The sequence below is a fragment of the Narcine bancroftii genome, chromosome 5 (assembly GCF_036971445.1).
Source record: "Narcine bancroftii isolate sNarBan1 chromosome 5, sNarBan1.hap1, whole genome shotgun sequence".
NCBI lineage: Eukaryota > Metazoa > Chordata > Chondrichthyes > Torpediniformes > Narcinidae > Narcine > Narcine bancroftii.
This window is the reverse complement of record NC_091473.1, coordinates 191,833,708-191,857,520: the sequence shown is the minus strand read 5'-3', so window position 1 is coordinate 191,857,520 and position 23,813 is coordinate 191,833,708. Positions and strand designations below refer to the sequence as shown.

The 23,813-nt window shown below is 47.1% G+C and overlaps 1 protein-coding gene across 6 annotated transcripts in view; it reads right to left on the bottom strand.

Annotated features, from left to right (window-relative positions):
* The window catches only part of LOC138764464 (semaphorin-4B-like), a 124,032-nt gene that overhangs the window by 14,929 nt on the left and 85,290 nt on the right, over nt 1-23,813 (bottom strand). For 5 of the 6 annotated variants that reach the window (XM_069940418.1, XM_069940416.1, XM_069940417.1 and 2 more), the window contains 8 exons: nt 18,000-18,160; nt 13,413-13,475; nt 10,192-10,290; nt 7,631-7,742; nt 6,054-6,170; nt 2,791-2,924; nt 1,917-2,086; nt 358-508 (listed from right to left, as the gene is read on the bottom strand). In XM_069940418.1, the coding sequence (XP_069796519.1) occupies nt 358-508; nt 1,917-2,086; nt 2,791-2,924; nt 6,054-6,170; nt 7,631-7,742; nt 10,192-10,290; nt 13,413-13,475; nt 18,000-18,160 (1,007 nt within the window). The remainder of the gene's footprint in view (nt 1-357; nt 509-1,916; nt 2,087-2,790; nt 2,925-6,053; nt 6,171-7,630; nt 7,743-10,191; nt 10,291-13,412; nt 13,476-17,999; nt 18,161-23,813) is intronic. The other variant, XM_069940420.1, reaches the window with a different exon arrangement.

Here is a 23,813-nt window from a genome sequence, read left to right as displayed (position 1 = left end):
TGGGGTCAGTCACAGAGGGAAGCTCCCTCCGCACCGTCCTATCACACACTCCTGGTGTCAGACACAGAGGGAAGCTCCCTCTGCACTGTCCCATCACACACTCCTAGAGTCAGATACTGAATGAAGTTCCCTCCAGACTGTCCTGATCACACACTCTGGTGTTGGATATAGAGTGAAACCCCTTCCACACTATCCAGATTATACACTCAAACTCCACAAGCTGGAAGACAAAGAATTCATCTGCTGCCTTTCTTAATCAGTGCATTTCATCCACTGAAGACATGGCAGCAGTTCACAGATCGTGTCTTTGGGTGGAATGGTCATGGTTGACCTGAGGGGGAACAGACTTCAACTCACAGCTCCCGGTCTTGGCTCCGGCACCTCGCCGGTGTAGGTTGACCACACCTGCTGCTCTCTGTTCAGGATCTTGTACTTGCCCTCGAACACAGCCTGGACATCAGCTAGGGTGAAGGCACAGACGGCGGAGCTGTACGATCCTCCATGGAACCTGTAAGGTACAGCAATGCTCTGAAGGCTGATGGTCAGAGGCTGTTGTTCATCAGCACAAAGCTCAGGGAAGTCGATGTCATACAGCATGGGCCCATCCCGACTGTTCCACTTGCCCACGCCCAACCTCTTAGCCCTCTCATCCTATCCTTGCTTCTCAAATTGGAGGCAGAGTTACAGGGAAATGTTAAACAGATGAGGACTTTATTCCCTGGAACATTAAAAGAATGAAAGGAGAGGTATTTAAAATTATAAGGGGTATAGAAAGAGTAGGCAGGCTTTTTCCACTGAGGGTAGGTGAGATACAAACCAGAGGGCATGGATTAAGGGTGAAAGGTGAAAGGTTTAGGGGGAACATAAGAGGGTGGGAGCATGGAATGAGCTGCCAGCTGAAGTGGTGAATGCTGGCTCAATTTTAACATTTAAGAAGAATTTGGGCAGGTCAATTAGTGGGGAGGGGGTATGGACGACGATGGACAGGATGCAGCGGGAGTAGGTGGAAAAATGAATCAGCACAGATTAGAAGGGCTGAAGGGCCTGTTTCTGCACTGTCGTATTGTATGGTTCTATCCGCATATCTTTCCAAATGATTCTTAAACATTGCACTGATACCTGGCTCAACCACCTCCTTCGGCAGCCCGTTCCATACATCCACCACCCTCTGTGTCAAAAAGTCACTGCTCAGGTTGCTGTTAAATCCCCCCCCCACAACCCTTTGGAGGAAGCGCAGAGGAGGTTCCAGAAGGGGTTCATCTATGAGGAGAGATTGAATCGTCTGGGACTGTATTCTCTAAAATTTAAAAGAATGAGACGGGATCTTATAGAAACGTATACCTTTATGAAAGATGGATAAGATAGAGGTAGTTTCTATTGGAGACCAGAACAAGGGGGTGTAGCCTCAAGATTCAGGACAGAGATGAGGAGGAACTGCTTTTCCTGGGGAGGTGGGGAATCTGTGGAATTTGCTGCCCATTGAAGCAGTGGAGGCAACCTCAGTAAATAGATTGAAGGCAATATTGGGCAGTATGATTGGCATAGGAATTAGTGCAACGCCTTTACAGCGCTAGTGATCAGGACCGGGGTTTGAAACACGTGCTGTTGGTAAGGAGTTTGTATGCTCTCCCTGTGTCTGTGTGGGTTTTCTCCAGGGGCTCTGGTTTCCTCCCATTCAAAACGTGCCGGGGGCGTAGGTTAATCGGGTGGAAATTAGGCGGTGCAGACTTGTGGGCCGCAATGGCCTGTTACCGTGGTGTCTGTCTAAATTTAAAAATTTAAGACAAGGTTGGATAGATTTTGACATAGTAGGGGAATTCTGTGGAAAAGGCAGGTAGGTGGAGATGAGCCTATCATCAGAATCAGGTTCGACGGCCCAGATGGCCGACTTCTCCTCCTATCTCTTATGTTCATACCACTGTGAGCTGAAGACTCCATAGATCACCGTCGCCTGCTCATTCTTGGACACAAACACATCCTGGAGCATGTTGAGTGGGAACTTGTCCTCAGGGAGGTAACATGACAGCTGGGCCTTGAGGAAGGTGGTCCAGCGTTTCTGCAAGACTCGCTCTCCTCCAACATCGCTCTGAGGCGGGAGAGCAAGGCCTTAGTACAGTGCTATCCCGAATTCAAGCAACCGGCAGTCTCAAGAAACCAGAAAAAAAATGTCGCCGTTAGTTCGCCAATCCATGTTACGCACAAGCAACTGGGTAAATCCAGCATCTACCAATCCCCATAGATGCCGGATACCAGACGTTTTACTGGGGTGCGAGAGGGGGGCCAAGGGCACTGAAGGGTTCATGATCATGTCCCTGTTGATGGTTTGGACTGGATTCTGTCTGGCTGTGGGGGCTGCAAAACGTTTGAGGCAAATCCATAGACACTCGGTTATTACGGGTGGTGGTGGGGGGAGCCTCTCTTTTGCTTCTTGTTCTCTGACTGTAAGAAGTGTTTCAGGCAATTTTTGCCTATGGCGAATCAGTCTGCCTTATGGCAGACGAAAACCACTTCTGTGTATTGTTGCACTGTCTTTATTACATGACAATAAATCAAATCTTGAATCTAGTGTACATAACATTGATATCTTCCTGAAACATAGGTGTAAGCTGTAGATGGGCGCAGACGGCTCATGACGCAATGGTGGAGCGGACGTGATGGGGCCTACCTCTGCTCCTACATCTTATGCTCGGTGGTCAGGGCACTGGAAGCAGGTCATGGTCTCCCACACTGAGGCCAAACGCACCAGGACCCCCCCTCCCCCCGCAGAGGCTCTTCCCAGGGCATTCTGACCTTGCAGACCCGGGCCACCAGGGTCACACTTATCCGCTGTAACAGGTCTGACCTACTCCTGGATTCAGTGAAGAAGAAGTAGACTTTATCTCCATCAGGCTCTGGGATGAAGGTGGAGCCAGCAAAGGAAGGATCTATGGAGAGATCAAAATGAAACTCGAAAGCCTGCAAATGCTGGAGGAACTCAGCCGGCCGCGCAGCATCCATGGGGAGGTAAAGATATATTACCGACGTTTCGGCCCCGAGTCCTTTAATGTTTGAAATTTAGATATTCAGCATGGTAATAGGCCTTTTTGGCCCACGACCCCATACCACCCAATTGACCAATAGGCCTCGGTACATTTTGAATGGTGGGAAGAAACCAGAGCACCAGCAGAAACCCATACAGACACAGAGGGAACGCACAAACTCCTTACAGTCAGTGCCGGATTCGAACCCCAGTCATTGGCACTGTAACAACATTGTGCTAACTGCTACGTTAACCGTGCCGCCCTAAAGATGTAAGCTTCTTCAAGCTACAAGCAAAAGGCAGGCAGGCATCTGAATTAAGGACTGGGGAGAGAAAGGGGGAAGGGGGAGAGTAAGGAGTACAAACCAACAGACAAATGGTGTTAATTGGATATGATAAGAGAAAAGGTGAGATTTGATTTTGGCTCTGTGAAAAGAGACAGAGGGAAAAGGGGAGAGAGAGAGAGCGGGAGAGACAGAGCTAGAGGTAATGAGATGGGGGGGGAAAGAAGATGGGGCAGATTTTAATAGAAACCAGAGATATCGATGTTAATGCCATCCAGTTGGAAGACGCTCAGATAGATGAGATGCTGTTCCTCTAATTTGTGGGTGCTCTCAGTCCGGCAGTGCACGAGATCATGCACAGACATGTCAGCCAGGGAACAGGGCAGGGAACTGAAATGGGCGGCCACTGGGAGATCCCTGCTATTGCGGCGGACAGAGCCGAGGTGCTCAACAAAGTGATCTCCCAGTCTCCGATGTAGAGGAGACAACAATGGGAACATCAGACACAGTAGACGGCCCCTGCACATTCACCAGTGAAGTGTTGTTTCATTTGGAAGGACAGTTCGGGGCCCTGAATAACGGTGAGGGAGGGGGCGCGGGCGCAAGTGGGGCATCTCTTGCGGTCACAGGGGTCAGCGCCAAGGGAACAATTAGTGGGGAGAAAGGAGTGGACGAAGGAGTCTCAGAAGGAGTGGTCTCTGTGGAAGGTGGAGAGGAGAGGGGAATATGTGTCTGGTGGTGGGATCACTGAGAGATTGTCAGGAGTAAGTTAAAGGGGAACTGTAGTTTATCGGAATTTTGCACCCGTTATGCACAACACCACTGCCGCAAAACAACAAATTTTGTGACATATGTTCATGACAATAAACCTGATTCTGATTGTGAGGGAGAGGTAATTCTCTGCTTCTGATACTGACAGCAGGCTGGAGGCTCTAGAGTCCCGACCAAGAGCTGTTGGAACCTTCTCAGGCCACCTTCTGCCCACTGTTAACCCCAGAGTCTAGGCAAACTGAGGGAGCCATCTCCTACCCAGCACCTTCTGACCACCACTGTTAATCAAAGAGTCCAGGCCAGAGGGCCATTGATGATTGGCTGCATTAGGAAACCCTGCCAGTGTCAGGTCATGCTTGTGGCTGCACTGATCCTGAGGGCTAACGAGGAGAAAGAAGCCATTCAACTGTGAAGGAGATGATTGATCCTTTGAGTAATGATCTTCTGAAGATGTCTAAAAGAGACACCGACTGGCCCTTTAACTAATGCTCTCCTGAGTGTGACAGAGGTGTTTTGGGAGGAATTTTTAGAGCAGGTTGCAAACAAACATTTTAAAACACAGAATATTTGCAGGACTTTTGCAGAGTGCTCTTTGCAAAAAGAGCAACAAAGTTGCAGCGTACAGCTTGCCTGGGAGAGCTTGTGATTTTTGCAGGCAGAAGGTGTTTTGCTCTCAGAGAGGGAGGGTGTGAAACAGAGAGAAAGGAGACAGAAATCAGTTCCAGAAGGACGAAGCTGGCAAACGTTTGGAAGACTGCCTTGTCAAAGGAGAAGACTGGCTGTCTGAAAGGTGACCTGAAAGAAGGTGGATCATCTGGAGAACCCTGAAGGGGGAAAGTTTCATCAGCAAGACTGATTAAACAGGAATCAGTTGCGGATGTCCTGGAACAAAAGGAATCTCTCTCTGAAGACCAACAAGAACCCTCCTGAGTGGTAACCATTTGCCTGTTAAGCACCAAAGACTGGTGAACTTTGTTAATGCTAACTTCTGTGCACAGTACAAGAATTGCCTGCAACCAGAGAGATTGGACTGTGATCCAAAGAACTTTTCTCATCTTAAATACACATTACACATACCTGCGCTTAGTATTAGAGGGGGGATTAAGTAGGTTAAGTAATAAGTTTAAGTTTAATTCTGTCTTCTTGTTCAAATATAATTAAAAACTACTTTTGTTTAAGTAACCCTGTGTTGTGGTGCATATCTATTCCTGCTGGTTTTTGGGGTCCTCTGGACTCTGTAACATGAGGACGTCCAGAAGAGATCCTGTTTCTTGGACCAATGTCCATGACAATCTCAACGGTGGCTGTTGTAATCCTATGCAGGATTATGGACAAACATCAGGAAAAGCTCAGGTAAAATGAGAAGACTGCAGCAGCTGTACTTTATGAGAAGTTTAAGGAGATTTGATATGTCAGCAAAGAAAACCTCCACAGGTAGAGAGCATTCTGTCTAGTTGCATCACTGCCTGGTATTGAGGTGCCTACGTTCAGGACTCACTGCCCCTCGCACAGTGCGACACTTCCTCATTGCCCCCGCCACAGTCTGACGCTGCCTCACCGCCCCACCCACGTTCCCTCACCGCCCCTTCCTCAGTGTGGAGCTCCATCACTGCCCCTTCCTCAGTGTGGAGCTCTCTCAGTTCTGCCCCTCCCATGCGCAGAGCTCCCTCAGTACTGCCCCTCCCATGTGCAGAGTTCCCTCAGTACCGCCCCTCACATGCACGGAGCTCCCTCAGTACCGCTCCTCCCAGAGTGTGGAAATCCCTTTTTTTCTTTAAACATACAAAATTTATTCAAAATTATAAGACACAAAGCACACACAAAGCTAAAACTAAAGACCACCATTAACATGTGGCAACAAAACTGGGAGAGAAGTATGTAGGGCACTACCAGTAACCACAGAGACAAGCTGAGGAAACAATAGGCTTTAATACTCAGAAGAACCTTGCTGGCTCGGATTTTGGAAGCCAGTTCCCTACCTTGTAGCCAATTGCAGGAAGGTTCCGTTTTCAGTGGAACTTGGTGACCGAGGCTGCGGGAGATGAGATACTGTGTACCATGGAAGTTGTTGGTTGTGCCTGTGTACAACGATCCCTCTGGGACAGAAAACAGGGCATTGACTCAGCAAAGTCCCCACCTGACCCACATCCCTAAAGGCATCACTTAGAGGTAACTGTACAGGAAATGTGGCAGCCATACTCTCCAGAACAAAATGTTTTTGGGCACTTAATCGAGAGCGTCAGGGTAAGTATTGAAATCTAGTGACACTTAAGGGGTTAACACTGTAATTACATAACTAATAACTTTTGAAATCTAGAAAACAAGATGTAAGGTGATCAATAGATGTTCTGAGCACCTGCCACTATCTCGGGAGAAGGTCACTAATTGTTTGATGGAGGACAAAAATTTTTTAGAGTTTTAAATTTAGACATACAGCCTTTTGGCCCATGAGCTCATGTGACCCAAATGACCTACAAACCCCAGTATGTTTCAAACGATGGGAGGAAACCGGAACACCCGGAGGAAACCCACACAGACAAGGGGAAAACATACAAACTCCTTACAGACCGCCAGATTTGAATCCAGGTCACTGGCGCTGTAACAGTGTGCACTAATCGTGCTGCCCTACCAGTTAGACCAGCCATTCTCAACAAGGGCCCTACACGTTCCCTCCTCTACACCCGCTTCCCCCCCAACACTTACCAGGGGCCTCACACATTTAAGTAAAAGCTTCGTTTTCTTTTCACTTCCTGTAACATACTTTTAATGGGTATTTTTTGTGTAGTCATTAGGAGAGAAGTATGTAAGAAACCGACTAAACTTGACAGCTTCACAGGGAGGGGGCAGGGCCCATAAACTTTGAGCAGGGTCCTAGGAGGGGTCAGAGCCGAAAAAAAGGTTGAGAACGGCTGGGTTAGACAGATATTGTTCCTCTGCATTGTTCCATCACTCAAAGGGCAATGATTGCATGGGTCAGATGGAGATTGTACCTCTGCACTGTCCCCATCACATCCTTGGACTCCTGAGCCTGTGTTAGACACAGAAAATGCTCCAGAGTGAAACACAAAAATGTGCAGGTGTTGTGATTGCAGTGAAAGCACACAGAAATGCTGCAGGAATCTGGCCGGCCTGTCAGCATCCATAGAAGGTAAACATATTGCTAACATTTCGGGCCTGAGCCCTTCTTATTCCTTGAAGAAAGGCTCAGGCCCGAAATGTTGGGAATATATCTTTACCTTCTATGGATGCTACCAGACCGGTTGAGTTCCTCCAGCATTTCTGAATGCTTTTGCAGAGCATATTCCTCCCCTTTTGCTTTTCTTGGTTACACTGTAATAGGGCACAATGCAGTTTACTGACACATTATTTTTGTTTCCTAAAATCTCATCCACTGTGAGCCTCTGGTTGTGGGGAACTTCTTCAAGGGGCAGAATGCTTGTCAGTCTTGGCCGCTGACTCAGCATCCCAGAGTTGGGAGCAAACTTAAGGAATGTGCAGACCCCTCCGATTGGAGGGGAGCAGCAAGTTGAGGGTCTCATCGATAGGCACCACTCACCAACCATGGATGCTGTGTATCTCAGCGAGGGGTCGAATGGGATGCGACCTTTGCCATCCTCAGTCAGAGGGTTTCCTGTGGAGTCGGTCAGCAGTGAAAAGGTTTGGACATCCTGGGAATAATGAGATGCTGTCAGTCTGAATGACCTGCAGCACAGGACACTACTAAAACCCCCTGAAGGTACCTGCGTGGCCCACCTCCACAGATCTCTGGGACCGAGGCCCCATCCCCACTGACTGGTGGGACACTGACCACATCCCCACAAACTGCTGGCACCCAGGTCCCATCCCCACAGACTGCTGGGATCACAACCCCATCCCCACAGACAGCTGGGATCACAACCCCATCCCCACAGACAGCTGGGATACAGTCATCCATCCCCATGGATTGCCGGACCCACATAACCATCCCCACAGACTGCTGGGACACAGGTCCTATCTCAAAGACTGCTGGAACTCAGACCCATCCCCACAGACTGCAGGGTTCTTGACTCCATCCCCACAGACTGCTGGGACAGACAACCTTCCGCACCGACAGCCAAGTCCCTGGCTCCCACTCTTATAGACCGTTGGGTTCTCAGCCCCATCCCCACAGACTGTTGGGACCCTGACTCCCTTCGACACAGACTGTTGGGACATAGGCTCCCACCCTACAGCCGAGAGAGAGGTTCTTTCCAAGGACATCTTGGGCTCCCCAATGTCCTATGAACTCTCCTTCAAACCTTGTGCCCACAGACTAGCTCTGCTCCCCTGTGTTGGGACAGGAAGGTAGATCTGGGAGTTTGCTCTGCTCTGAGGAAAGGCTGGTAAGCAATGTATGTCCCTGTAAGGGACATTGTGTGACCCCTTGTATGACCCCTCAGCACTGTCAGCCTTTAGTGCATGACCGCTTGGAATAGTGTGGACTCCGACACCACCCCCCCCCCCCCCCCATACCAACAAACTGATGGGAGCCAGGTCCCATCCCCACAGCCAGGAGACAGAGGTTTTCTTTCAGAGGTAACCTTTGGCTCCCCAATGTCCTATCAACTCTCCTTCAGGATCACTATGGGCCTGTATTTACTGCAGCCCTGGGATATGCGAGGGTTTGTCAGTGAGACCAACTTGACCAAATTTCTGGACCTTTTGCATGCATTTATATATCACTGCAGCACATCTTGGCACATGGGCTACGGCCCGCTGAAATATGCAAAGGATTTAAACAGGAAAGTCTGCAGACGGGCAACAAGGACAGGATACCCCTTGTCACACAAGATATAGGAGCTGAGGTAGGTCTGTCGAGTCTGCCCTGCCATTCTATCATGAGCTGATCCATCCCCCCACTCAGCCTCATTCCCTGGCCTTCTCTCCGCAACCCTGAATAATCAAATACCTGTCAATCTCTGCCTTAAATACACCCAGCCACCTCACTTTCCACAGCCGCCTGTGGTAAAGGTTCCACAAGACTCAAGACCCTCTGGCTCTATAAATTGTCCTCACATCACTCCAACAACTTCCACATCCGCTATTCTCGCTGCCTACTACATAATCTCACCACCAAACACATATTCCCCTCTCCTCCCCTCTCTGACCACTCCCTCCATGACCATTCCTCCTTGGCACCTCCCCCTCAGGACTGCAGGAAGTGCTCCATTTGCCCCCTCATTGCCGTTCGGGGTCCCAAACCGTCCTTCCAAGTGAAGCAGCACTTCACTTGTGAATCTGCAGGGGTCCTTTACTGCCTCGGGTGCTCCCGGTGTGGTCTCCTCCTCATCGGAGAGACTAGACGCTGAGCACCTCGGCTCTGTCCGCCGCAATAAGCGTGGATCTCCCAGTGGCCGCCCATTTCAATTCCCCACCCAGTTCCCTTGCCGACATGTCTATCCATGGTCTCGTGCACTGCCAGACAAAGACCACCCGCAAATTGGAGGAACAACACCTCATCTTCTGTCTGAACACCTTCCAACCAGAAACCTCTCCGGTTTCCAATAGAAACACCCCTCCCTATCTTTCCCCCTGTTTTCTTACCTCTAGTTTTCTCTCTCTCTCTTTCTTTTTCCCTCTCTCCTTTCACAGAGCCTAAATCTTTCCTTTTGTCTGTTGGTCTGGACTCCTCTCCCTCCCATTCTTCCCTTTCCTCCAGCCTTTGAATACAGATGTCTGTCTCTTTTTTTACTTAGGAAAGGCTCAGGCCTGAAATGTCGTTAATATATCTTTACCTTGTACAGACCGGCTGAGTTCCTCCGGCATCTGTGTTTTAACTGCTATCAAAGCGCCCGCAGACTTTCGTGTTTCAATCCATTCAGTGACAGTAACCTGTTGAGGTTCTCCAGCACTACTGTGGATTGCATTGAAATACATCGCAGCTGTTCCATGGGCCGAATGGCTTAATTCCAATTGTGGGAGATGCTTCAGCTGGAATCGGCAGCCAAACACGGTCTGCCGGAGGAACTCAGCCGGTCAAACAGCATAAGCGGGAGGGAAAGAGCAGTTAGGTCTCACGACATGGGTTTTGTCCGGATAGATCAATCCCACCAATAGGGTTCATGTATGCGCTCTGAAAGCAGAGAACTTGGCTCTTACGATGTAGGCGCAGGTCGGACTGAAGGCATAGGTCCCACAGGCGTACAGACAGCTCTCGTTCACCGGCAGCACAAGGAGAATGAAGTTAAAACAATCCCTCTGTTGGGGGAGGGGGTGGAGACAAGGTGAACGTTACTGTACAGGAAGAGCGCAGACGGTACACATCGTATGGCTGAGCGAGTGAGAATGTTCACTGACCGAGTCATGGATGGTGGCTCAATGAGTCTCATTCACTCCCCCCCTCCACATTTCACCCATGCATCGATCTCCGATCCTTCCCCCTTTGCCTCGTTCTCCTTGCTGGAAAATGCCAAGAAAGGCAAGTTGGATTCAGGACATTGGTTACCCTCTACCTCTCATGGATGCTGAGTTTCTCCACCGTCTTTGTGTATCGGGGAATGAAGAGTTCAAAGAGATTTGGTCTGCCACCAAAGACTTGCAAATTTCTACAGATGCACCAGGAGAGCATTCTGGCCCACTGTATCACTGTCTGGTATAAAAGTGCCAAAATGCACAGGACAGGTAAAGACTACAGAGATTTGTTAACTCGCACAGCGCCATCACGGGCACCAGTCCCCACTCCATCGAGGATGTCTACAAGAGGCAGTGACTCAAGAAAGAATAGACGGACAGGCCACTATTTAGATGGGGATAAAATTCTAAAATCCAAGGTGCTAACAGACTTGGGAGTCCTCGCGAAGGATTCCCTAAAGGTCGACAACCCACACCACCCACACTGCTACCATCGGGAAGGAGGTACAGGAGCCTAAAGACGAGCACCCAGCGACACAAGTTTTCTGAATGGCCAATGCCTTCACTTTCTCTTCATTTTTAGTAAAATGTAATTTAGAGCAACTATAACGCTGCCGCAAAACAAGGAATTTCATGACGTATTCATGACAATAAATTCTGATTCTGAATGTGGGCCATGCCCTCCCCTCCACCGATGCACTCTGGCCCAGGGAAGCCAACTGGTGGCATGGTTAGCGCCACGCTTTGAGGAAACCCAGCGACCGGGTTCGAATCCGTCACTGTCTGGTAGGAGTTTGTACGTTCTCCCTGTGTCTGCATGGGTTTCTTCTGGGTGCTCCCACCCTCTGAAATGTACTGAGATTGGGTGTAATGGCCAAGGGGCCCGTTACTGTGGCGTAGGTCCATAATAAATCTGAACCTGCTAAATGCAGGCACAGGGAGAATGTACAAACTCCTTACAGACAGCGTCGGATTCGAACCCTGGTCTGGTCCCAATCGCTGGTGCTCTAAAGGCGGTGTGCTGACCCAACTGTGCCACCCATTTCTTGGGAATTGAAGGCACGTCTTCTTTTTACACTGATTAGGAATGTTTTGGATTAGTGGAATACATGGCTTTGCGGCTAAATTTGCAGATGATACCAAATTAGGTGGTAGGGCGGTGGTACTGAAGATACTAAAAGGCTGCAGAGAGACTTGGATAGACAAGGAGAACGGGCAAAGAGATGACAGATGAAATACAATGTTGGAAAGTGGATGATCACGCACTTTGGTAGAAAGTCGGGCAGGCCATTATGGCATAGGGAGTACTTAAGGTGATACGTGAGTGGAAAGTGGAAAGATGGGGATAAAATTCTAAAATCCAAGGTGCTAACAGACTTGGGAGTCCTCATGCAGGATTCCCTAAAGGCTGACCTCCAGGTTGAGTCAGTGGTGACGAATGTCGGCATTCATTTCTCGGGGAATAGCATTTAAGAGCATGGATGTGATGTTGAGACTCTACAAAGCACTGGTGAGACCTCACTTGGAGTACTGGATACAGTTCTGGGCACCTTACTTGAGAAAAGACATGCTGGTATTGGAGAGGGTTCAGAGAAGATCTACTAGAATGATACCAGGAATGAAAGGGTTAGTATATGAGGAATGGCTCTTGAACTGTACTAGTAGTATAGAAGGATGGGGGGGGGAGGGTTGGGGAGATCTCAGGTAAGCATTTTGAATGCTGAGAGTAGATATGGCAAAGTTGTGAGGGATTCTAGGACAAGAGGGCACAACTTCAGAACTTTCCCGTTTAACTCCACTCTGGACATGCACTGGATCTTCTCTGAAATCTTTGTTCTAGAATATGAAGACCAGAGCTATCTCCTAGTCCCAACAGCAGTGGGGAAGACCATTCATAGTGGCACAATAGTCCTGTAACTGGGCTACTGATCTGGATGTTGGTTGGAATCAGGAATGAAAGGGTTAGCATATGAGGAATGATTGTTGACTCTTGGGACTGTAGTCATTGGAGTACAGATGGATTGGGGGGGGGATCTCATGGAGGCATTGAGGTATTTTGAATGCTGAAAGGTTTGGACAGTAGATGTGGCAATGCTAGGGAAGGCATAACTTTAGGATAAAAGGGCATCAAGATGCAGAAAAATTCCTTCAGCCAGACGGTCGTGAGTCTTCAGAACTTGTTGCCACAGGTGGCTGTGGAAATGAGGTGGTAGGTGTATTTAAGGGAGAGATTGGATTGTGTGGTCATCAGGCAGATGTGGGATGCATTGGGGAGATATGGGACCCAGGTATTTGATTAGTCAGGACATCAGTGTTTTAACAGTGTTTCTTTCCACTTACATACCACCTTAAGTACTCCCTATGCCTTAAATGCTCTGGAATTAGTAAGGGATTGCTTAAGGTGGTATGTGAGTGGAAAGAAAACGTTTGAAAACCACTGTTTTAATCGTCCCTCATTGACTCGGTTTCATAAAGAAATGGGCCAATGACAATTTTTCTCAAGCAAAATATTTCAGTGACAATTGGGTCCAGAGCAGTGTTTCTCAACCTTCCCTTCCCACCCATATATCACTTTAAGCAATCCCTGACTAATCACAGAGCACCGATGGCAGAGGGATTACTTAAAGTGGAATGTGAGTGGGAAGAAAAAGGTGGATAACCACTGGGTTACAGAAAGAATCTGAAAGCCAGGTAGTGGGGCTGAGTGGGAGGATGGATTAGCTCATGATTAGAATGGCAGAGCAGACTGGATGGGCCAATGGGCCTCCTTCTGCTCCGGTATCTTGTGATCTTGTGACACAATAGTTGCAAGCAACCATAAGAAATGGGCACAGCCACTGACATCATGGGTGGGGTGCCTGGGGAAGGACAGGACAGCAGCGGAAAGGGGCAGATTAACCCATTCCTGCCAGCGAGCTGTCCGTTGGGGTCTGTTTCATGTTCCTAGCTGTTAACTCTTCCTTCCTTACCTCGCTGCTCTTCCCCTTAAAGGAACACTCCTGTATTTTCATTTCTGTGGCCTTCCATGGAAGCTGAAACAAACCAATTTGGAGAAGGTGAGTCTTGAAGCATGACTTGCAACATCTCTGCCACCCTCAGTGGGCGACACCAACTCAACATCAAAAGACAATCGCTGGATAGTGCTCAAGGGTGTTGGTGGTCATCCCAGCCCTGGAGTTGATGTGGATTTATCAGGCAGATGTGGGGAGGTCACTAGTCAGATATGGGGCCTATTGGGCATTTGCAGGTTCTCCAAACAGATGTTGGGGTCCATTGGGCAGATGTGGGTTCAGTGGGCTAATGTGGGACCTAACGGGAAGAAGTGGGTCCCACTGGACAGATGTGGGATCGATTTGGCAGATGTGAGGTCCATTGGATTGTGTGGTCATCAGGCAGATGTGGGATGCATTGGGGAGATATGGGACCCAGTGGATAGATCTGGGAATGTCATCAGGCAGATGTATGGCATATTGTGCAGATGTGGGAAGGCTGTAAGGCTGATGAGGGATGCATTGTGCAGATGTGGGGCCCATTGGGCAGACGTGGGAAGGCCACTGGGCAGTTGTAGCACCTATAGTGCAGATGTGGGGTCACAAGCTAAATATGAGACTCATTGGACAGATGTGTGGTCACCAGGCATATGTGAGTCCCAATGGGCAGATGTGAGGCCTATTGGGCCAATGTGGGATGGACACCAGACAGGTCAGTCCATCATTGGGCAGAGAGATAATCCTTCTCAATTTTAGTAACGCATTATAAAAGGTAGACCTCTCCCCACCCTACCACCTTGAAGGTAGCTATATATTCCCACCTCCACTCCCCTACCCACGAGACTGCCTGAACTTGGAATGTGCATCCTGAAAATATTCACCTTTCCTTGTGTGACAGGGGCAGGACATTCGGCGCATTAAGTACATCCCAGCCCTAAGAGCGACCCCATCAATTCCATTCCCCACATTTCGCTCAAAGAATCCTTTGATTCTACAGCCACCCAAGAACATAAGAACACAAATAGGAGCAGGGGTAGGGCATTCGGCCTGTCGGGCCTGCTCTGCTGTTCAATGAGATCACAGCTAATCTGATGATGGGCTCATCTCCACCGACCTGCCTTTTCCCCATATCCCTTAATTCCCCAACTCTGTAAAAATCTACCCAACCCTGTCCTAAATATATTTACTGATGTCGCCTCTACTGCTTCAATAGGCAGCAAATTCCACAGATTCACCCACCCTCTGGGAAAAGCAGTTCCTCCTCATCTCGGTCTTAAACCTTTCTATTTATAGTATTGTGTGCAGTTTTGGTTACGACAGATCATTTATCAATAAGATTGGAAGAGTGCAGAGAAGATTTGCTGGGATGTTGCCCGATCTTCAGAAACTGAGTTACAGGGAAAGGTTAATCAAATTAGGACTTTATAGAAGAATGACGGGAGATTTGATAGAGGTATTTAAAATTATGAGGGGGATAGACAGAGTAAATGTAGATAGACCTTTCCCACTGAGGATAGGTGATATACAAACCAGAGGACATGGGTTAAGGGCGAAAGGGGAAAGGTTTAGGGGGAACATAAGGGGGTGGGATCGTGGAACGAGCTGCCAGATGAAGTGGTGAATGCGGGCTCAATTTTAACATTTAAGAAGAATTTGGGCAGGTACATGGATGGAAGGGGTATGAACGGCGATGGACTGAGTGCAGGTCAGTGGGACTGGGCAGAAAAATGGTTCAGCACAGACTAGAAGGGCCAAAGGCCTGTTTATGTGGTTCTAAACCTACTACCCTGAATCTTGAAGCTATGTCCCCTCGTTCTGGTCTCCCCCTGCAATAGAAACAACTTACCTATTTCAATCTTATCGATGCCTTTCATAATTTTATATAAGATCCCCCTCTCATTCTTCTCAATTCCAGCGAGTACAGTCCCAGATGACTCCTCACAGGCCAACCCATCTCATTTGCGTTTGGGATGTGGTAGGAAACTAGAGCTCCCGGGGAGTCCCGCGTAATCGTAGGGAAAGCATGCAAACGCCACACAAGCAGAACATCATTGGACTTGGGTCCCTGGTGCTGGGAGCCAGGGGTTCTTCCTGCTGCACCACTATTCCATTTATTTCCTACCAATTCAGTGGTCCCACCAGGTTGACTCCAGTTGGCAGCTTCTGAGAGACCAAGTCGGAGCAAAATTAAAATACCAAGCAGGGTTGATGTTCAAAATGATGGGCAATTTATGAAAACTGATGTGCATCAGAAAACCAGTCTGAGCATATTTTGGTACAGGATTTATATTTTCAAGGGGCACAATTACAGAAACTGGATTAATTTAATGTATGTACATGAGTAATAGTTGAGATTTCTGGACCAATTTTTAGGATAAAATTTAGGGGTTCGATTATCGCATGCATACTTTTGATCGCTGTAGGGTACCTAAGTCATTTGAGGCATCGGGAGCTCGGATGGGAAGACTGCCGGGACTGGGTGGTTGAAGTCCATGTTTGGGCTGTCGGGTGTTCGGATGGGCAGGTGGCCAGCCGGGATTGGGTGGTAAGTCGACACTCTGGGCACCGGGAGCCCGGATGGGAGGTCAACCATCAGCCACCACATTCTGGGGGGTCAGGCAGGAAGGCTAAAAATAGGGAGCTTGACTTTTACATGTGATGTACAGAAAATTTCAGATTATAGGGCCGCAAATAGGGGGTCGACTTTTCCATTGTATTGACTATTACACGCGTATATCTGGTAATTTTACTATTTGATTACTGGATGGGAGTTACAGAAATCTAGTTACTGGCAGGATAAAGGATGATTACAGAATAGGATGCTTATTTATCCATGAATGCAACTGAGTTAACAATGGGTTTAAGTTTCTGTTTACAACAATGGTGCATGTTATGATTGTAACTTACTGGTTAGTACTTGGAGGGGAGACCGCCGGGGAACACCAGGTGCTGTAGGTTTCTGTGAGGGGCACTGAGCAAAGTGGCCGACTCTGTCTGCCTTACGGTAGACAAAAGTTAACGAATTTCATATATGTTACATTCTAAACATAGTATTATTTGACAATAGCGGAACCTTTACCTAACGTAAAAGTAACAACAGGGTGTCACGGTGAGTGCAACGCTATTACAGCACTCGCAACCTGGAATCAAATTAGGCGCTGTCTGTAAGGAGTTTGCACGTTATCGAATCCGGCGCTGTCTGTAAGAGTTTGTATGTTCTCCTCCTGTCTGCGTAGGTTTCCTCTGGGTGCTCCAGTTTCCTCCCACCTTGGGATTGTAGGTTAATTGGGTATAACTGAGTGGCACAGGCTTGTGGGCCAGAAGGGCTTATTACTGTGTGGTATAACCATATCTAACCATATAACAGTTTACCACGTGGAAACAGGCCATATCAGCCCTTCGAGTCCATGCCGGTTCACTTGAATAACTCCATTAGTTCCCCCCATAACCCTCCAACCCCCTCATATCCATGCACACATCCAATCTTCTCTTAAATGACAGAAAGGACCCTGCCGCAACTACTTCCTCTGGAAGATCATTCCATTCTGCTACCACTCTCTGCGTGAAGAAGCATCCTCTATCATTTCTCCTATAGTTTTGACCCCTTACCCTCAGCTTACGCCTTCTTGTTCCAACCTCCCTTGCCCTCAGGGGAAAGAGTCTACTTACATCTAGTCTATCTATTCCTTTCATAATTTTAAATACCTCTATCAAATCCCCTCCCAACCATTGACATTCCAATGAATAAAGTCCCAACCTCCTTAATCTTTCCCTGTACTCTAGATGCTGTAAGCCAGGCAACATCCTTGTAAATCGCTGCACCCTCTCCACTTTATCTATATTCTTTCTATAATTTGGAGATTAGAACTGCACACAATACTCCAAACCTGGCCTCACCAATGCCTTAAACAGTCACAGCATCACTTCCTAGCTCCTATACTCTATGACATGATTTATGAAGGCCAGCATACCATAGCCTTCTTAACCACCCTGTCTACATGGGAATCCACCTTCAAGGAACTCTGTACCATAACTCCAGGATCCCTCTGTTTCTCTGCATTCCTTAATGCCCTCCCCTTAACTGCATATGTCCTATTTTGGTTATTTTTTATGAAATGCAGCACCTCGCACTTGTCGACATTAAATTCCATCTGCCATCTTTCAGCCCACTTTTCCAAACAAACCAAATCCTTCTGTAATCCAAGAAAACCTTACTCACTATTCACCGCTCCCCCTATTTTCATATCATCTGCATATTTGATTACCCAGTTAACCAACCCTTCATCCAAATTATTAATATAAATGATAAAAAACAGGCTAAGTTTAAAAAAATACAATTTACTGTTAACAGTAAAAGGTGCACGGTGTAACATAATTAAATGTGTTCCTGCATCTTGGGTGCTGTCACTGCCATGTTCCATGGCTCCGTTCTTGGGCCTGTCTTCAGATCCCTGTTACCTCATTATCGCACTCCACATCCCTCTTTACTAGGTATAGCCGTCACAAATACTTTCCTCTACAACAGGCTGCAGGGCAGAGAAGTAAACCATTGGCTCCATTACTTGCCTCTTTGACCAACTCCATTCTCCCAAAGGCCACCGTGTCAATGGAAAAGAACGCGTCTCGGGCACCAACGTAGAGCTTCTCCCCATCCTTGCCGAGCAGCAGGGTGCTGTAATTGTAGTGGTTCTCCACGGAGAACTGGGCGACCCTTCGGCTGGGATCCCCTGCGGTGGAGAGAAGGTAGGATCAGGGGACAGATACCTGAGCTGCTCAGCTGCACGGCATCTTCTCAATGTGGACAAGATGAAGGAGTTTATCGTGGACTTCAGGAGGACTGGGAATGACCACCCTCCATTATACATCAACAACTCTGTAGTGGTGAAAGTGGAGAGCATCAAGTTCCTCAGAGTTCACTTAACTAGTGGCCTGTCCTGGAGATTCAACATCTCATCGCTTGTCAGGAAGGTGCAACAGTGACTGCACTTCCTGAGAAGACTGAAGCAGAGAAAGCCATCAGCCACCATCATGACAACCTTCTACAGCAGCTCTATGGAGAGCGGTACGTTGCTACAGAGATACGGATCAGAGATCAATCCATAGGACTATAAGGAGACAGAGAGGAACACTGGAGTCTCCCTCCCCCTCCCATCGATGTGATCTACTGGGATGTGTGAAATAATTGGGGATCCCTTCCCTCCAGCACACAGCATCTTCCATCTGCCCCCGTCAGGTAAGAGATCCAGGAGGATCAGAGCCAGCACCACCAGGCTGAGGAGCAGCTTCTTCCCACGGGCAGTGAGAACGACCAAAGGAACTGCTCACACTAACCACCTGAGATTCTCATATGCATGAAACAATATTTAATTATATACTTGTATATATGAATACTTGTCCTGCATATGCATTGTTTTTCAAATCTTTGGGGGTCCTTTTGGGGGTTATTTTCATAACCTTTAATGGTAATCTGTAGCCGCTTCTCCACTGGCATCTTGTCCCAGGAATTAACAGTTAAGGGTCCAGTGGAAAAGGAAAATAGTCGACATGCCCGCATCAAATCATGGCAGGGATTGACGGGTTCTACCCCGACTCATATCCCCGGTGTCAGCTGACACCAGCATGCTGATTAAACCAGTGGGGAAAGGGCAGCTTCCATCCATTCCATTCCTTTCAAAGGCTGACTCTCCGATCCCCGGGGATGAGTTGTGTTCAGTGAGAAAGCAGTCAGTGTCCCAGTTAAAGGTGGCCCAGTGGAAACGGCACAAGTGGCTTCCTATCCCAGGATCCTGCATGGCCAATTAACTGGGATGCCAGTGGAAAAAGGGCACACAGATTTGTGTCTCCTATTTTTACTAGTAGTGCACTCTCCCTTTATATCAGCCATGCAACATTGGAATGGTTTGGGATTTGGATCATAAAAATTATATTTAATTATTTTTTTTCATCTTTTTTTTGTTTATTTATTTAATATTTCACTGAGAAATATTACAATAATAATATATACATACATCATTAAAATATACACATTTTTCCCCTTTTTCCTCCCACTATCCCCAACCCCATTAATATGAAGTAAAAGAAAAAAGAATAATAAATAAACAGTAAAAGAATACATAAGAAAAAGAGGTTGTGTCATCTTAAATTTTATATTTTATATTTGTCATTTATTATTTTAAAAGATGGAGGTTTGAAATTGGTGGTTTCTAGTACACTCTATGTATGGTTTCCAAATTTGCTCAAATAAAGCACATTTGTCCCTTATAATGGAATACACATTCGTTTCTATGTTCCATTGTTGTACAGATACATGATCCTTTATCCGGAACCCTTGGGGGACAGTGTGTTCCGAATTTTTGATTTTTCCGGATTTCGGAAAGCCCACCCGAATTGTGCTGCCATATCCATCCCCACCCCCTTCCAGTTGCCCGGCCATCTCCCCCAAACGCTGGTCCATCAGCTGTCTCCCACGAGCACCGGTCCCTCAGCCGCCTCCACCAACCGCCGGTCCCTCAGCCGCCTGGCTGCCTCCCCCAAGTGCCGGTCCCTTGGCTGCCACCCCCCAAGTGCCGGGTGCCTCTCTCCCCACTTACCGGATTTTGGAGCTTTCCGGATTTTTGAAGTCTGGATAAAGGATCGTGTACCTGTATTTTTAAGGTTGTTTCTGTTTTCCAAGTTGTCATTATGTATTTTTTTGCAGCTGTGAGTGCAATCATAATAAATCTTTTTTTTGAGTTTTGTCTAATTTTAAGCCTAATTCTTTGATGTTGTTTAACAGGAAGATTTCTGGATCTTTTGGTATCTTATTTTTTGAGATTTTATTTAATATTAAGTTTAAATCTTCCCCAAAATTTTTTCTTTTGTACATGTCTAAATCGTGTGTAATATTGTTCCAATTTCTCGTTTACAACGGAAACATCTGTCTAATATTCTTGGATTCCATTCTTTTAACTTTTGTGGTGTCATGTATAATCTATGTAGCCAATTATATTGTATCATACGAAACTGAGTATTTATTGTATTAATCATGGTCCCTGCACATGTTTCATTCTTTATTCGTATATTTAAATCTCTTTCCCAACCTTGTTTGGGTTTGTATATTGCTTCATCATTTTCCTTGTATTGCAATTTTCTGTACATATTTGTGATAAATTTTTTCACTATCGCCGTCTGTAATTAAGTATTCATAGCAGCTATCTTCAGATAAGCTTGTTCCCAATTTTTCTTTTAAATACGCTTTTAACTGATAGTATGAAAATATTGTGCTATGTGAGATTCCATATATGTCCTTTAACTGTTTGAATGTTAATAAATTATTTCCCAAAAAGCCATCTTTTATTCTTTTAATTTGTTTTCTCGCCCATTCTCTAAAAAATAAATTCCTTTTTTACCTCAGCTATGTTGTATAATGTACATTTTTTTCTGTTAGACTGAGTTTGCTTACCTTGCTGCAGTTGTATAGTCTTTTTTCTGTATGTATTCTTAGATAAAAATCAAATAGAAATATTGAAAGGAAGGATGGCGAGAATGTGGCCGTTCCATGTTCTGGGGTACTGCAGTTACAGGTGTGGGTGGAAGGGGTGCAATATATAACACCTCATCTTCTGTCTGGGCACCCTCCAACCGGATGGCATTAACATCGACTTCTCCGCTTTCCGTTAGAGCACCCCCCATCTTTCCTCACGCCTCCTTTCATCTAACGCTGTCTCTCCCCTTTTGTCTCCTTTACCCCAGCTCTCTGCATTCATAGAGCCAAACACCCCTTCCCCCATCAATTCTCACCCTCCCTCTCTCCCGGCCTCCTCTCCATCCAATGAACACCTTTTGCCTGTTGGTCTGCAGTCCGCCCCCCTCCCCCCCCCCCCCCCACCCACCGCCCCGCCACTTCGTTGACTCAAACGCTTGCCTGGTTTTTATTGTAGCTTCAGTAAGGGCTCAGGCCTGAATCACCAGCAATTGATCTTTTTTGAATATTTTATTTTTTGTTTTCCATCAGTAAACAAGGAGCTATGCCATTACACCACTAGGTCACCAGAAGCCATCACCTGACAACCTTGAATATAAAGCCAACCGGAGCTCGGCTCCTCCATTCTGACTTAGGCTTGCACAGAGTCAAGATCAAATTGAATATATTAGTCTATCAAAACTAGCATTGAACTTGCACTCTGTCTCGTGTGGTTGATGTTAGTCACAATACGATAACATCACTGACTGCTACAATATCTCCCAGCGATCTACATACATGTGGTGTTTCTCCCCCTCCCATTCCCACACCCCCTCCAAAAATAAGGGAAAGACAGAGAAAACTAAAAGGAAGAAAAAAAGAGAGAGAAAGAAAGAGGCTGGATGTGGGGTTGGCGCTTCCAATAAGTGTCCCTTATTTAATTGCTTTTATTAATCCATCTATTGGTAGATCTTTGTCAGTCTTTTTAATCGGAGTGTGGCTGCAGCGGCAGCAATAGACCTTGGCCTTCTATGGACGCTGCGAGACCTGCTGAGTTTTTACATCTGTACTTCTCTAACGAGCATTTTATGACCATGAGAATGTGCTTATTGAAAATGCAATTTTTTTACTTGCTGCAGCCAAACAGTTTCTTGTGAAAAAGGAACAATGGTATACATCAAATTAAAAGTAGACAATAACCACAAAAGATAGGTAGTTAATAAATATTCGCAGTGGTACAACTCCACAGCCTACTCCTGCATCCTATCTGGCCAAAGAAAGGCAGTGATCCCCTCCTCCAATGTTATCACCCTGCTCAGACCATAAGTCAAGTCGCATTTATTTGGCATTCATACCATTAACCTTTGCAGTGTACAGTGAAAACAGGATCGCGTAAGAATTAGGAGCAGAAATAGGCCATTCAGTCCATCGAATCTGTCCCGCAATTTAATCATGAGCTGATCTATTTTCCCAACTCAGCCCCACTGCCTGGCCTTCTCCCCATAACATTTGAAGCCCTGGCTAATCGAGAACCTTAAATAAACCCAATGACCAAGCCTCCACGTGCGCCTGTGGCAATGAATTCCACAGATTTACCAACCCCTGGCTGAAGAAATTTCTCGGTATCTCCGTTCTAAGCAGACGCCCTTCAATCCTGGAGTTGAGCTCTCTTCTCCCACCATGGGGAACAACCTTTCTACATCTACTCCATCCACGACTTTCGACATTTGAAATATTTCAATAATATCCCCCTCATTCTTCTAAATTCAGGCTAAGAGCTCTCAAACGTTCCTCACATGATAGTCCTGGAATCATCCTTGTGAATCTCCTCTGAACCCTCTCCAACATCAGCACATCCTTTCTGAAATGAGGCGCACAAAACTGCTCACAATACTTCAAGTGAGCTATAAACAGTGCCTTATAAAAAGCTGCAACATCACATCCCTGCTCTGACTGTTACTGGTGTTCCTGTTTCAAAACTAACATTAGTCCAGCACTCCATCTTTTATACATGCCAACATGTACATGCCCTTGTTCAGATCCAGTTCTTGTTCAATGGACAAAACGAGAATTAGCACTTTGGTGGGTAGGACAAGACATTCTGCTGTGTGAACTATGACGAGGCACAGGGTGGGAGAAGGAAAGCACCTACTCAAGCACTTGAAAAAAATTCTTTCCTCTACCATTAATAGTGTGATCGCAAACATGCACCGCTGCAGACAGCTTTGCACTCCTTATCTTACATCCGTCAGTCTGATTCAGGAGATTATGCAAGCATCACACACTCCTGGGATCAGACACAGAGTGAAGCTCCCTCCGCACTGTACCATCATACTCCTGGGGTCAGACACAGAGTGAAGATCCCTCCACACTGTCCCATCACACTCCTGGGGTCAGACACAGAGTGAGGCTCCCTCCGCACCATCCCATCACACACTCCTGGGGTCAGACACAGAGTGAAGCTTCCTCCGTACTGTCCCATCACACACTCCTGGGGTCAGACACAGAGTGAAGCTCCCTCCGCACCATCCCATCACACACTCTTGGGGTCAGACACAGAGTGAAGCTCCCTCCGCACCGTCCCATCACACACTCCTGGGGTCAAACACAGAGTGAAGCTCCCTCCGCACCATCCCATCACACTCCTGGGGTCAGACACAGAGTGAAGCTTCCTCCGTACTGTCCCATCACACACTCCTGGGGTCAGACACAGAGTGAAGCTTCCTCCGTACTGTCCCATCACACACTCCTGGGGTCAGACACAGAGTGAAGCTCCCTCCGCACCATCCCATCACACACTCTTGGGGTTAGACACAGAGTGAAGCTCCCTCCACACCATCCCACCACACACTCCTGGAGCCAAACACAGAGTGAAGCTCCCTCCGCACCGTCCCATCACACACTCCTGGGGTCAGACATAGTATGAAGCTCTCTCCGCA